Source organism: Apium graveolens, chromosome 5 (genome assembly GCF_009905375.1).
Source record: "Apium graveolens cultivar Ventura chromosome 5, ASM990537v1, whole genome shotgun sequence".
NCBI lineage: Eukaryota > Viridiplantae > Streptophyta > Magnoliopsida > Apiales > Apiaceae > Apium > Apium graveolens.
In genome coordinates, this window is record NC_133651.1 from 180452563 (window position 1) to 180469046 (window position 16484).

General features: G+C 39.1%; 1 protein-coding gene across 1 annotated transcript; it reads right to left on the minus strand.

The window, feature by feature from the left end:
- Positions 1 to 1844: 1844 nt before the first annotated feature.
- LOC141660501 (uncharacterized) lies at positions 1845 to 2823 on the minus strand. Its single transcript, XM_074467487.1, has 2 exons — positions 2491 to 2823; positions 1845 to 2306 (listed from the first exon to the last, which is right to left on the minus strand). The coding sequence occupies exons 1-2, from the start codon at positions 2821 to 2823 to the stop codon at positions 1845 to 1847; spliced, it is 795 nt and encodes a 264-aa protein (XP_074323588.1).
- Positions 2824 to 16484: the final 13661 nt, after the last annotated feature.

Below are 16484 nucleotides of genomic sequence, written 5' to 3' on the forward strand. Positions count from 1 at the left end.
TTCATAATTACTCATTATTGTGCTCTCAAGAAAAGTTTCAGCAATAGGAGTAATGAATAAAGGCTTATGTGTGTCCTTGAGTATATGTCGAATACCCCTTTCTTCAGCACTTACTCTGAATGGGGTAATATTACTAGCCTTGCCTACAGATTCATTATATTTAAAACCTATTCCAACATTTCTTTTAATCTCTTGTTGGTCAACTAAGTCTTTGACTATTTGAGATGAATTCTTATAGGCCCGACTAGGCTTGTCAATGGAGCGGAGGTCCGATCCGATTCGATCCGGAACTTGATAAATGGATATGGATTGTATAAAAAAATGTCCGATCCGCTAAAAATCCGATCCGATAAGGATCCGATCCAATAAGAAGCGAATATGGATTTTACGTGATCCGATCTGTTAAAAATCCGATCCGGCTTATAATATATATACATATATATATAATAAAATCTATATATTTAAATATTTTAAGTTTCCAAGTACAAAATTTTCATAAAATTTAAATTCCTTAATATTTCTTCCTTGCAATTTATATATTGAACCTGATACATAAAATATTCAAATACATTCATATATTTGCCGGTTATATATGTAACTTTCAGAAAATATCTATATTTAACCGTAAAAAAGTGAAATTTTATATAATCAATTTACTAATAATTTAATTTCGCTATATGAATCCTCAAAACTGAATCTATGTGCAAATTTTTGTGATGTAACTATATCGGTGCTATATTTTAAAATTCATAACTTTCGATTGACTCGTTTCAATATGCAAAAATAAATAAATTGAAATTCGATGACACAAGTCTTTGAATGGCTTGCACATTCATCTAAACACACGTCGTATCATTTCTTATTTTTCTTCGTTCATTCTTTTTTTAATGCTATTCTCCCGACAAAAAAGATGATATCAGGTTTTTTTCTCACATTTTTAGCTTTATACACTTTATTTTACAAATATTTTTCTTTGTTCGTTCATTTTCGATGGTGCTTGTGTGATAAGTTGAATAATTAGTTTATTCCATTTCGAGAGATTTTTTTTGATAAATTGATTCTACGCACATTATACACTTAATTTTACAAGTATTTTAATTTTCTTAAAGTTACTTTTCATAACTTTTGGTAATTTTAAAAAAAACTTACAAAATTATTGTGTAATTAATAAATAAAATAAATATTTTATATTATAAATTATTCTATAATCTAATAACCCTTCTAAATTCTAAATAATAATTGAGTCTTAGAGTTCTAACTCCCACCAAATACCGTAATTGATGGGTCAGGTGACTATGTCATTGTATATTTGCAATATTAGATAACTTTAATTTTCAAATATTTTATATTTTCATTTTTAGAAATCAGCATGTAGCAAGAATAATTTAATTTAAGAAATTTTATATATTTACATCTAAATGGATTGGAGCTCCGATCCGAAATTCGAAAATCCTAATGGGACGGATATGGATTGAGCTATAATTTATCCGACACGCGATCCGATCCGAATCCGATCCGAAAAAATTAAATAAATTTGGATATGAATTTACTTAAATTCGATCCAAATCCGACACAAGCCTAGCCCAGACACTTTTTTCGTTCTTTCACAATTTGGTTCCTGAGATAGTTTCAACCTTAGCATATCAATTGACTCTATTAACTTGAAAAGCCAAGTCCTCGGTTAATTTATCATGTTTTCTCTTTAACAGTTTTAAATCATCATTCTCTTCTTTTCAAACTTTATTCTGGAGAATGAGTTTCTTAACCCTATCTCTTGTGTCGTCTAATTCTTTACCTAGAAATTTAAACATTTTAGGGCATGAAGGATCTACCTCTTTTTCTCCTTATCGAGTTGGTGACAATGATCCATCTGATGAAGCCAGGAGTGCAAGATTGCTAACTTCTTCTTCATCATTATTATCAGAATCATCCCAGCTTCTGCCTTCTGTTAGATAGGACTTCCCTTGATGCTTCTTCATAAGTGCATCATACTTCTCTTTCAACTCTTCATAAGAGTCCTTCCTTCTTCCTTGCTGCTGCTTTGGCTTCTTGCATTCTGTTGCGAAGTGACCTAGCTCATTACAGTTGAAGCAACGAAACTTGCTTCTGTCAACCAAGCCTGTCTTGTAGCCGCTTTTAAAAATATTTTTCAAAGAACCACCTTTTTGAAACCTTCTGAAAGTAGGTTTAACTTTGTAGCAGGTGTTTCTTCTGAATCTCATGTTGCCAAACTTTCTGGCAAACAAAGCAAGAGATTCATCTTCCAACTGATCTAGTTCTTCCATTGAGTAGAACTCACCGTCTTCCTACTTGCAGAAGTATGTTCAGGTTCTAGAACAACGTACTCCTGGGAACTTTTAGAAGGTGCAGCAGCCTTCACTTCAACTTCCTTTGGTAATTCTACTATAAGTGCTCTGGAACTGCTCACCACCTTACCTCTTCCATGCATCTCTCTGATTATCTGTTCCAATTCAAAGGTCTTTAACACACATAGATCCTCTCCAGGGTGACCTCACTCATGTCCCTAGACTCCCTTATGGCTGCAACCCTATGCTCCAGGTGCTCAGGTAAGGTGAATAAAAACTTCCTGTTAATCTCCCAGTTTGTATTTGTTTTACCGTTTAGATTCAGATCATTCACCAATTTATTCAATCTCTGAAAGACCTCAGAGATACCCTCACTAGGGTTGGATCTAAATTGTTTATATTGGGAGATTAGGATCTCAAGTCGATTCTCTCTGACTTCTTCAGTCCCCTCATTGATAACCTCTATAGTGTCCCAGATTTGTTTCGCGCTTGTACAGTTAACAACATTTTTGTACATCACGAAGTTTAGAGATTCTACTAGTTTAAGCTGGAGACTAGTATCCAATGTTGTAGCTTTTTTCTCGTCGTCCGTATAATCAACTGGATCTTTTAGAAACTATCTATGAGGAATTAGAACTCCATTTACCTCATGTTCTAATTCAATTGTAATCGGGGGCTCAACTGCTTTGGCCATAATACTTGCATATTTAGGGTTGGCTGCCCGAAGAAATAATTGCATCTTCCTTTTCCATAATCCGTAGTAAACTTTATTGAAAGGAGGAATTTTGATGCTACTAATTCTTTATGTACTCATCTTTAAATAAGATTAAAAATTAAGTGCTTCAAAAAAAAATAATTTTAGCTTAATTTTTTTTAATTAAAAATAATTTTTGAATAAAAAATTATTTTGAATTAAAAATATTTTTTGAGAAACAGATGAGTCACGGAATATTTGGTTCGAATCTGATATTAAAAGTGTCAACCTCCTCTGATGCTAATTGTTGGTACCAGAAATATTGTAGGGGTGAATACAATATTTCTAAAAATTATCGCTGAATTTTGGATATAAAATTTTATTTTAAAGTATCTCGAAATATAAAATATTAATCAAGAGAAACAAAGTTCAAGTTGAAAGATTTAATTTTAACTTGAAAAGTGTTACTGAATTAATATTGTTAAGTTAAAAATGATTGTTAAAAGTCTGAAACGATTTCGACATGAACTGTTCTACTTTAACAATTAATTTCCAAATAAGCATTGATGATATGTGGAATTTTATATAGCAATCAAATTTTTGAATTTGAATATTTTCAACAACAATTATGAAGCCCTTGGCCTCATATTTCTAGAGTTACGAAATCTGATTAGATATTTTGTATGACATTCATTCATGCGTGCAAGACATTTCAATATGACATTCTAAAATATTTTAACACATCAATAACTCGGTATGACATTTTATTTTAACTCGGTATGACATTTCGCAGGACATTTAAATGTCTTAACACTCTTTAAACTCGATATGACATTCAGCAATAGGCTCTATATGACATTCTACAAGATATTCAAATGTCTATACACTTCAATCTTTCGGTATGACATTTGAATATGGCTTCTGTATGAAATTTCCACTTTGATTTCAGTATGACATTTGATTTTAATTCGGTATGACATTCTAAATAAGTCATTTTGACTTATTAAAAATCATATAAAATTATTTTTTTTTACTTTTATTTAATTCTACTTAATATAATTAATTAATTTAAGAATTAAATCAATCCAACTTAAATTAATTTAATAAAATAATTTAACTAATTAAATTAACTTTTGTAAATAGAAATTAAATAGTCCCTTGACTGCACAACCATTGTTGCAATCACTGAAATCCTTCCGTCTTCATTCCATCGACTGTCGAGTAACCATTGAAACTTGATGTAGGAAACTTATCTATATAGTTGACACACAATGTACTGTTTGGTTAATTTGTGACTCACTAAAATAAATATTCTTCAATTTTTCACTGTAAAAGTTGTGGTCTTTAGTCTTGATTTATTTCTTTCTTTTTCCTCTATATTTTCTTTTTCTGGAATCTATTTTAGTAGGCACTTTTAATTTTCTCAATTATCATCTGAACTCTTCTAAACTATTACAAATTTATTTTACATTGATGTCTGAACATATCAATAAACTTCTTGAATCAATTCAATTCCTACATCACAATTCTTCTAATAAATCTAATTTTTCGTGTCTAGTTAACTTTTTTCGTCTTGATTCCTGTAGCAATATTTATTATTTACCTCACTTTCTTCTTTTAGTTGAGTTGTCATCTAATTATTACAAACAGGTATAATCATATATTTTTCATTTATAATCGTTTAAAAAATGACTTGTTAGAGAGGATTATATAATACTTCTTTCAACAAAGTATTAGCGGGATTATAATCATTTCCCTTAATTCAACAAAACAAACATGAGATTATTATTTTAAAGGATTATTATCCTTAAACTTATTATAAATATGTTTTTACCAAACAAATATAGGATTAAATATTTTAAAGAATTATAATCCAATTCTCTATCTAATCATATAAAATAAACATGGTCTTAGTTCTCAAATATTTGTTTTTTAAAATTATCGCACATAGATTAATATCTCATTTATTATTTTAAATATTAGTATACTTAAGTTTTTGTTTACAAGAATATTCCTACTAGTCAAATTATTTAAATACAACATTTATTATCTTATATAATATAGTTGGAACTCTAACATTAGTTAGGCCTTGAAAATAAAATAAAAGTAAATAAATATTATTTCCTCTATTTTTTATATTTGACGTTTGATTTTTGAACACATATATCTATTTTTTTTATATTTGACGTTTGACTTTTGAACACCTACATCGAAGAATTTTTACTATATAGTTATGTTATGGATTAAAACTAATATATATGATTGCTGTATGTAATAAAAAGGAACGTGAGCTTCAAGGCTCGATTTTGACTGTTATTGTGTTTCATGACTCAATCTGCCTTAACAAGATGCCTACGTACCTTGCTGATTGCCAAGGATCAAGTCAAAAAACGCAGTTCTGATCTGTGGGGTGAGGCCCCTTATATAGATGTTGAGAGTCCTTGAATTGGATTTGGTATAGGAGACTTGGTGGTCAAGTCTCTGAATTAGGATAGACTTAGGAGTCCTAGGGAGTAGGAAGTTGATTCCTTATCCCATGAGGTTCCTTGGAGGCCAATCTACAAGGATTTATATCCTCACTAGGACTTATCTTAATAGCTGTTTTTCTCCCTTATTTATTAATTACGAAATTAATAAATAATCAGGGTTTTTGGGCCTTCTTTGTTCCATCAGGCCTAATCTGGTCCATCAGGCCTGATCGACATGTTAACCTTTCTGGTCTGAATGTCATACATCTTCTTATTGGGCCTTGGAGCCCAAACTGTAATAACTAATTATGCAATCAGGATTTATTCATCCCTATCATTTGTCCCCCAACTTTTGGGAAACATTGATTAGGTTTTGCAGAAGTTAAGTCTATTCATTCCCTTACATAGTTTCGTTTTTGCGTAAAGTGTGGAGCGACCTACACGTTTACAACGATTGTTCCTTTTATCCAGGAATTATCTTAATTTCCGGGAATTTTTCCCTTACTTCCGGGATTTTTCCCTAATTTTCTGGATTTTTCCCTTAACTTCTAGGATTTATCCTTAATTTCTGGATTTTTCCCTAATTTTCCGGGATTTATCCTTAATTTTCCGGGATTTATCCTTATTTTTGGGGATTTTTCAGATTTCCAGCCCTTTTTCGACCAGGATCCTAGTCGAAATTTCGACCTGGATCCTAGTCGAAGTAGGGGGCAGCCTTGCAATCCTGGTCGAAGGAGTTCGACTAGGATCCACGACCTGGAATTCGACCAGGATCCTAGTCGAACTTTCGACCTGGATCTAGGTCGAATACTCACCCCCCCTTTTTTTTATTCCTGGACTTGAGCCTATCGACTAGAACTCTAGTCGATATTTCGACCTGGATCCTGTTCGAGAACTCTTTGATTCTTATGCTTCCTGGTCGAAGGATTTCGACTAGGATCCACGACCTGGCTTTCGACCAGGATCCTAGTCGATCTTCGACCAGGGTTTTTATCTGGGTTTTTTAATCCCCATTTTTGAAAAATGCTTGATTCCTTCGACCTCGTTCCTGGTCGAGGTTTCGACCTCAATTCAGTCCTGCTATTCCAGTAATTTTCGGGTGTCTGCTCGAAAAATTTCGGGTAAAATTCACGACCTGAATTTCGACCTGGATTCTGGTCTTTTTTACCCGTTATTTTCGGGTGTCTGCTCGAATAATTTCGGGCAGGATTCACGACCTGAATTTCGACCTGGATTCTGGTCTTCCACTAGCCTTCTTCATTGGGCTTTACATCTTTTAGGGCTTTAATTTAGGGTATTGTATTTTCCAAATCCTAATTGGATTTGGGCCTGGCCATCTTTTATTGGGCTTTATCAAATCCTACCGGGCCTCTTTATTGGGCTTCACTTCTTTTAGGGCTTTAATTTACGGTATTGTATTTTCCAAAACCTAATTGGATTTGGGCCTGGCCTTCTTTTATTGGGCTTTATCAAATCCTACTGGGCCTCTTTTTTAATCTGGGCTTAATATTGATCTGGGCTTATTATACCCTGTTTAGAATCCCTTAGAATTCCCAGGAATATTCTGGAATATTCCTTTTTATGGGCTTTTTCCTTTGGGCCTTTGTCCCTAATGGGCTTTTGTCCATTCAACTTCCCTTTTCCTCTTATATAAAGGACTGAGGAGAGGCTACTACTCCTCACTTTCTCATTTCTAAGTTCTTCTTCTTTCTCCTCCTGCTAAGATTCTCAGAGCAATAACAGCAAGTCGGAGCTCAAAGCCCTTTTTTTAGGAGCGCTTCTTCAGGTAAAATCCCTCCCTTTACTTTTCGTGTCTATTTTTCCATTGTGTGCCCTTTTAAGATAGCCTGTCTACGTGCCCCCCATTTTTTTTTCAGATGGCTGACAAGAAAATGACTCGCTTGGCCAAGATGAACGTGGCTAGAAAGTCCAATGAATTTCCTATTCGATCGAGTTACACTTCCTTAATCGACATGATCAACACTCGAGGGGATGAGTACCCGTCTGATGCGCATCTAGACGCGCACGACCATATTAGTGCTTTGCGGGATCCCAAGGAGCTGGAAAAGTTGAGGAGCTGCTTCAAAATCAAGGAACCTTTCAAGCTGGTTCTTGCAGGTCCGGCCGATAGGGCCTGCCAGTGGAGGAAGGACGCATTATGCGTCTATAGGGATACTCTAAGGGCAGGTATCAGACTCCCTTTTCATCCGTTCATTCCTCTTTTACTGGCTGATATGGGCATCAGCCCTTGCCAACTTCCCACTAATTCTTGGAGGCTTATTCTGTGCTATCTGTCACAATGTGCCAAGCACAATGTCCCCACTTCCGTTGCCATTTTCAGAAAGATTTTCCAGTTCAAAAACAGCCCTGATAAAAGTCCGGGTTGGGTTTCTCTAACCCAGCGCCCTACTATTCCCCACATTGTGAACGGGAAGTCCATCCCTGACAACAACTTGGGGTGTAAGAAAGATTTTTTATTCGTCGTTTGGGAGGTTGGTGATTGGGGCACCCTGTTTCGATCGTCCTTTGGGCTTGCCGTCGATGGGAGCCCAAATGACATAACTTTGTTTGAGGAGGAGGCTAGAGCTTTCAACCTCCTCACACAAGATAATGAGACTTCCCATTCTTGGGATCTTATCCGGGAGACCGTTCTTGTAGAACGCGGCCTCTCTCCCGTCCCTAAGAAAAGTAAGTTTCCTTCCTTATATCTCTTTTTTATTTCCTTCATTTTCATTTCCGCTGATTCTTCAACTTATCTCACTTGTTTGCAGTGGCTGAGAAGATTGAGGAGGCTACCAAGCTTAAAGACCTGGAGACAACCAGGATGAAGCGGGCTGGGAAGGTCTTTAAAGACCCGCGCCTTGGTGATCGCTTCCCTGAGTTCCTACTCCAAGCAATAGAACCAGGCGAGGAAGGCCCCAGCCAAGTTATGCGCACCAAGCAGAGGCCAGGGGCCTATTTTTAACATGCTTGGAGAATCCGGGGCAAGGATTCAATCGTTGGCAGCACGACGCTTGCCAAGGAATGGTCTAAACATTCCATCTCCCCGGTGGATTATCAAGACTTTGTCCTTCAACAGGACTTAGAGGGGAACGAGCTTTTCGGAGCCCAGGCTTTGGCGACGGTACATTTTTTTTTTATGCCCTTCATACTTGCCCTTTTCGATTTTCTTATCTCATACTTTTGCTGCTTCTCTTGTAGGCTAACGCCCACTTTCAAGGGGCGATTCACCAAGCCAAGGCTTGGAAGGTTGGCCTGGAGGACGCTAACAAGAAGTTGGAGGAGGCCAACCAGAGAATAGAGGCCCTTGAAGCTCAACTTGCCTTTTCCACTTCTGACTTGAAAACGGCCCGGGCTGAGAATGTTATCTTGAAGGCTCAGAAGGATAAAGCCTTTGATGGCTGGATGGACACTCAGGAGTTCAAAGACTTGATGGTGGAGCACGATGCTCTCCTACATCCAGTTAGCTATAGAGAAGGCTGGGATGCTGTTGTGGAGGCCATACAAGATGAATTTCCAGAAGTCCTCGAGCGGTCCTCCTTTCCTTGCCCTGTGCGAGTTCCAGAGCTTGGGGGTGTTACTGAGAAGCTTGCTGATATGATCAAGGACGGCCCTTCAGGGAGCCAAGGCCACAAGAGAAAAGAGCTTGGGTCCAGCTCCGGAGAGGAGGAAAATTCTTCTGAAGAGGAGTTTGAGCATGTCACTAAGAAGGTCAGGGTGGAAGAGCCTCCAAGAGCAGCGCCTCAGCAACCAACATCTCCCGTAGAGGGAACCTCTACAGGGACTTCGGAGGGGACGACCGAGACGTCCGAAAGGACGACTGAGACATCCGAGAAGACTTCGGATAGTGGTTCCGAGGAATCCCAGCCTTCCAAGGCCTAAGTTTTTTTTATGTATATCTTATTTTTGAACATTATTCATATCAGAACTTGTTACCCTTCGGGGTTATATTTCATATGCTGCTTTTCTTACTCGCCTTTCTTTCCAATACTTAATACGCGTTTAGGCATGAATTTTTGTTATACCCACACAAGGTATTATCATAACTTAAACATCCAAAGGTTGAAATAATTTCAAACTCTTAATCATGAATTCTGGCTTTTCAAAACCTTACATGGTATGGGTTCGACCCTAATCAATAATAACTAGACAATGTAAATTCTACTGGAATATAAAATCCTACGCAAGCAAAGCTTCAAGGTGCTTTTAAACCTACTTGTCACAATGACAAGTGAGAATCGTACTTCGACTATCTTACACGTAGTAAACCTTCAGGTTTTGTGCATGCCAGGTTCTCGGGACTTCAAAACCATCCATAGTCTCCAGCTTGTAGGTTCCTCTACCCTGAACGCTCTTGACTCTGTACGGCCCTTCCCAATTTTGGGCAAGTTTTCCTTTCTGTCCTACACCAGAAGCTTCCACTTTCCTTAATACCAAATCTCCTTGCTTGAAGAATCTCTATTTAACCCTTAGGTTGTAATAAAACGAAGTTTTTTTCTGGTATTCCACTATCTTTGCATGTGCCTCATCTCACACTTCATCAATTAGATCCAGGGCTAACCTCTGCCCTTCCTCATTTTCTTCTGCATTGAAAGCCCGAATCCTTGGAGAGGAATGTGATATCTCCACTGGAACTACTGCTTCTGCCCCATATGCCAACATGAAGGGCGTCGCTCCTGTCGTGACTCTACAGGTAGTCCTATAGGCCCATAATATGGGAAGTATCTCATCCACCCAATTATTTCTTGACTTCTCGATCCTCTTTTTTAGTCCATCCAGGATTATTTGATTTGCTACTTCCGTTTGCCCATTGGCTTGTGGGTGAGCCATGGAGGTGAACCGTAACTCAATTTCATTTTCTTCACAATACTTCTTGAATTCCTCATTATTGAATTGTGTTCCATTGTCAGTGACGAGGATACGGGGAATTCCATATCGGCACATAATGTTTTCCCACAAGAATTATGCAAACTGCTTAGTTGTGATCTTGGCCAAGGGTTTGGCTTCGATCCACTTGGTGAAATAATCAATGGCTACAATCAGAAACTTCCTTTGTGCTGTGGCCATGGGAAAAGGCCCCAAAATATCCATTCCCCACATAGCAAAAGGAATGGGCGAGTTGATAGAGGTCAGCATCTCAGGGAGTTGTCTAACAACAGGTGCATGCTTCTGACAGCGGTCACATTTCTTCACGTATTCTTTGGCATCAGCCATCATTTCTGGCCAATAAAAGCCTAAACGAGTTATCTTATGAGCCAAGGCCCTGCCCCTCAAGTGTTGTCCACAAATACCTTCATGCACTTCTTCACGAGCCAAGCGTGCCTCATCAGGCCTGAGACACCTCAAGTAGGGAACCACGAAAGATCTTTTGTAAAGAATCCCATCTATCAAAGAGTACCTTAGTGCTCGAACAGTTAACTTCCGTGCTTCAGTTGCATCACTTGGTAACCATCCGGTTTGAATGTGAGCCTTGATAGGATCAATCCATGACGTCCCCAGGCCTATGGGAGCCACAAGCTTAACATCTATGCTTCGTGTCTTCAAAACACCGAAGTACACACTTCCTGAACTTTCTTCTATCTTAGATGAAGCAAACTTTGATAGCGCATCTGCCTTAGCATTTTCTTCCCTTGGAATGTGTTCAACATGGCATTCATTAAATTGGGTCATCACAGCCCTTACTAGGAGCACATACTTAGCCATCGTATCATCCCTTGCCTCAAACTCTCCCTTTACCTGGGATATGATCAACTTCGAGTCTCCACGGACCTTTAAGTTTTTGACTCTAAGTGTCCCAGCTAGACCAAGTCCAGCTATCAGGGCTTCATACTCTGCCTCATTATTTGTGGTTGGGAAGTCTAGCTTCATAGCATACTCAATTAAGAACCCATCAGGGCTTTACAAAATCAACCCTGCTCCACTGGAATTTGTTTTTGATGCTCCATCAAAATAGAGAACCCAATATTCTTTCACCTTATCATCCTTCTCTCTGTCCCCATTATCGACTCCCTTGTCGTGAGGTATGGTATCTTCCTGCCCCCCGACTTCTTGGTTGGGTATGGTACATTCCACCACGAAGTCAACTAGTGCCTGGGCTTTCATGGCCGTACGTGGCTTATACTTGAGATCGAACTCTCCCAACTCTATTGCCCACTTAATCAATCTCCCACTTGCCTTGGGACTGTGAATGATATTTCTCAGTGGCTGATTCGTTAGCACCTCAATCTGATGAGCCCGAAAGTAAGGACGCAGTTTTCTCGAAGCCATTACCAAGGCTAGAGAAAATTTCTCAATAGTTGAATAATTCAATTCAGCACCATGCAGAATTTTGCTGACATAATATACGGGTTTCTGGACTTTTAGCTCCTCCTTAACCAACACTGCGCTCAAGGCGCTCTCTGAAACAGCCAAGTACAAGAATAAAACTTCATTCAAAGATGGTTTGGCCAACAACGGTGCCTGAGCCATATATTTCTTTAACTCTTCGAATGCCTTCTGGCTTTCCTCATTCCATACAAAGTCTTTGATATTCTTTAGTGACTTGAAGAATGACAAGCACTTGTCTCCTGATTTGGAGATGAATCGTCCTAGCGCAGCGACCCTTCCTGTGAGCTTCTGAACATCCTTGACAGTTTTTGGTGGTTCCATGTCCAGGATTGCCTTTATTTTATCGGGGTTAGCCTCAATTCCTCTCTTTGAGACCATCAATCCCAAGAATTTTCCAGATCCTACTCCGAAAGCGCACTTCGTAGGATTCAACATCATCTTGTGGTACCTCAGGATCTCAAAAGCTTCCCTCAAATGGGTTATATGATCAGTGTTTACTAGACTCTTGACTAACATGTCATCAACATAGACTTCCATAGTCTTACCAATAAGATCCTTAAAAATTTTATTTACCAACCTTTGATAGGTGGCTCCCGCATTCTTAAGACCAAACGCCATAACAAGATAACAATAAACACCAAAGTCTGTGATAAATGATACCTTTAGAATGTCATCCTTGTGCATCTTAATCTGATTATATCCGTTAAATCCCTCCATGAAACTCAGCATCTCATGCCCAGCAGTGGCATCAATCAAAGTATCAATCCTTGGCAATGGAAAACAGTCTTTAGGGCATGCATCATTCAGATCAGTGAAGTCTATACACATCCTCCACTTTCCATTAGCCTTCTTCACCATTACAGGGTTTGCTAACCACTCCGGAAATTGAATCTCCTCAATGAAACCAGCCTCTAAGAGCTTCTCTACTTCCTGTTTTATAGCCTCTTGTCTTTCTGGGGCAAAATTTCTTTTCTTTTGTTTCACTGTCTTCCTGATTGGATCCACGTTTAGCTTGTGAGTAATCAACTCCGGGTCTATGCCTGGCATATCAGCTGCTGACCACGCAAATACATCACTATTTTCTTGCAAAAATCTCACCAATTTCCCTCTAAGGGGCTCCTCTAGTGTGGCTCCAATGAAAGTCATCCTCTCAGGATTCTCGGGGTCTAAAGGAACCGAAACCAAGTCTTCTGCCGGCTTTCCTCTCTTCTCGTCATTTTCTCGGACATCCATATCTTCAATAGGAAGAACCTGCCCCCCGACTCCATCTGCCCTCAAAGAGGCCACATAACAGCTTCTTGCCATTTTTTGATCTCCTCTTTCTTCTCCAATCCCATCTCGAGTTGGAAATTTCATAACTGAATGATAAGAAGAAGGGACTGCCTTAAAGGCATGTATCCCTGTTCTTCCCATGATAGCATTGTAGGTCGAACTAGCCTTTACTACCACAAAGTCCAACATCTGTGTTGCTTGCCTTGGTTCCGTACCTATGGTGGTTGGCAACTTGATTATCCCTTCTACAGGACATTCTACTCCAGCAAATCCATATATCGGCATATCGGTTGGCGTCAACTGGGAGTCGTTATACCCCATCCTTAGAAAGGTATCGTGGAGCAAGATATCCACAAAAGCACCATTATCCACAAGGACCCTTTTAACTGGGCTATTTCTTATTATCGGTGTTATGACCAGGGGGTCGTCATGAGGAAACTTTACACCCTCTAGGTCAGAATCATCAAAAGCCAATGTTACTTCTGTCCTGGCCCTCTTCGGGGCTTCTCTTACAATATGCATAACCTCTCTAGTATATGCCTTTCTGGAATTTTTGGACAATCCAGCAGCAGTTGGACCTCCAAAGATCGTGTTTATCACAGGCCCTCGAGGTCGCTGCCCTCCAAAAATTGCATTTATAACCGGCCCTCTAGGTTGGGGATTCCGCCCCTGATCGTTTTGGTCCCTCCTACGATCTTCAAAGTTCTTCCTTCCATTATTATTCATGTCCCCTCCTTCTCCAGTATATTTGTTCAATCTTCCTTTTCGAATCAAAAACTCAATTTCGTCTTTCAATTGCCTACACTCATCGGTGTCATGGCCAAAATCTTTGTGAAATCTGCAATACTTGCTCTAATCTAGTTTGGCGGGATCAGCCTTCAAGGGCTTAGGCCAGCGAATATCTCTATCTTTCTCAATCTCCATCAAAATCTGGCTTCTAGGAGCATTCAGCTTAGCATATTCAGTGAACTTTTGCCCAGGTCCTCCCTTCTTGGGGGTTGAATCAGAATTTTGTTCGGTTCTAGGATACTTGTCCTTTGGAATATATTCTAAATCAGTTTTCCTCTTCTTGTTTCCAGTGGGCTCATTACTTACTACGGTCTTCCTCATACTTTCTTCAACCTTGATATACTTCCCTGCCCTCTCTTGGAGCTGCAACATGCTTTCAGGGGGACGTTTAGCCAAGGACATCTTGAAAAACTCATCCCTAGTTCATTGTTGCAGTGCTATCATGGCCACCTTATCATCAAGGTCTGGGACTTTTAAAGCCTCCTTTGTGAAACGATTCAGGTAATCTCTCAAGGATTCCTTAGCTCCCTGCACAATACTCATAAGAGATGCTGAACTTTTCTCATGGACTCTCCCACTGATGAACTGCTTAATAAAAGCCTGACTTAACTCTCTGAACGATCCAATAGAGTTTGGGGGCAAGCGACTGTACCATCTTTGAGCCATACCCGACAGGGTTTGAGGGAAGGTCCGACACTTTATAGCATCATTCACGGGTTGCAGCAGCAGTGCATTAGAGAATGTCCTAACATGATTAGCGGGGTCTCCCGTGCCATCATAGGCTTTGATAGTGGGCATCTTGAATTTCCTTGAGATATGGGCATTCATTATCTCTTCTGTGAAAGGTGGAGTTGGATCATCAGGATCTCCAAGGGGAAGGAGATTGCTTGGATCAGTTCTTGGGGCGACAGCCCTTCTTCGTACCGGACCATCCAGGTCTATGACAGGAGGAGGATTCCTCCCCCTAGGAGGTATCTGGGGTCTGATGGCTTGGTGAGCTTCCAAGTCACGCCTCAGCCTTTGGATCTCAGCCTCATGAGCCCTGATCCTTTCCTGTACTTCCTGGGGATTCGCCCCTTGGGTGCTTCGAGGGCGTTGCCTTCCATCGGCCATCGGCTCTTTGCCAGGATGTCTCCTTCTTGGGGCCACTTCATCATCCGAAGATTCAGAGTCTCTCTCAGTGTAAGGACCAGAAAATTCTCGATCCTCGGGGATAGGAGCCAAACCTCGTATATAGGGGGGCGATTGCCCTCGTGCTTCACTTCGCCCAGCATATCCACTTCCTCCAACCTCGGGGTGAAGGGGCATCCCATAAGGGGGGTTAGTAGTAACAACAGTTGAGTATTCATACCCGACGGGTCGGGAATTCACAGGCATATGTACTTGTTGAACTTGAGGATTCGTACCTTGAATAGTCGAGGGAGTCGTCCCTTGTGGCTGAGGTTGAGTTGCCCCAATCTGGGTTTCCGCTTGAGTAGATGCATAAGTTGAGTGGGGAGGTATCTCCACGGTGGACGAAATCATCTGGGTTGTTCCCGACGGTGTTCCTTCCTCCAGAGCTCTAGTTGTTCTCCGTGTTCTCGCCATGGTTGTTGTTGTGCTTTCCCACAGACGGCGCCAAATGTTATGGATTAAAACTAATATATATGATTGCTGTATCTAATAATAAGGAACGTGAGCTTCAAGGCTCGATTTTGACTGTTCTTGTGTTTCGTGACTCAATCTGCCTTAACAAGATGCCTACGTACCTTGCTGATTGCCAAGGATCAAGTCAAAAAACGTAGTTCTGATCTGTGGGGTGAGGCCCCTTATATAGATGTTGAGAGTCCTTGAATTGGACTTGGTATAGGAGACTTGGTGGTCAAGTCTCTGAATTAGGATAGACTTAGGAGTCCTAGGGAGTAGGAAGTTGATTCCTTATCCCATGAGGTTCCTTGGAGGCCAATCTACAAGGATTTATATCCTCACTAGAACTTATTTTAATAGCTGTTTTTCTCCCTTATTTATTAATTACGAAATTAATAAATAATCAGGGTTTTGGGGCCTTCTTTGTTCCATCAGGCCTGATCTGGTCCATCAGGCCTGATCTGGTCCATCAGGCCTGATCGACATGTTAACCTTTCTGGTCTGAATGTCATACATCTTCTTATTGGGCCTTGGAGCCCAAACTGTAATAACTAATTATGCAATCAGGATTTATTCATCCCTATCAAGTTAGAAATATTATTTTTTAAAAGTTAGAAATATTATTTTTTAAATTTTTTTTGATATAAAACTAATATTTTTATTCACAAGAAAAAAATTTGAAAATAATATTTCTAACTATTCAGTCAAGTCAAAACTCTTTAATGTGTGTATCCAAAAGTCAAACAAAAAATATTTAAAAACAAATGAATCATGAAATAAGACTACTCTTTTCTAAAAAAAACACATATTCAAGAACATCGCATGTTAATTAATAAAAACTTTCAAAATTTTGGAGTTTTATGGTCCTATCTTTTAAACTTAACTAATTTTGAATTTACTATAAACTTTAATTTATTATATTAGATATTAAATTAAAAAGTATAAATTATCAATCCGCATGCACACCACAAACGTCATTTCACGTACCACCAACCTCCAACC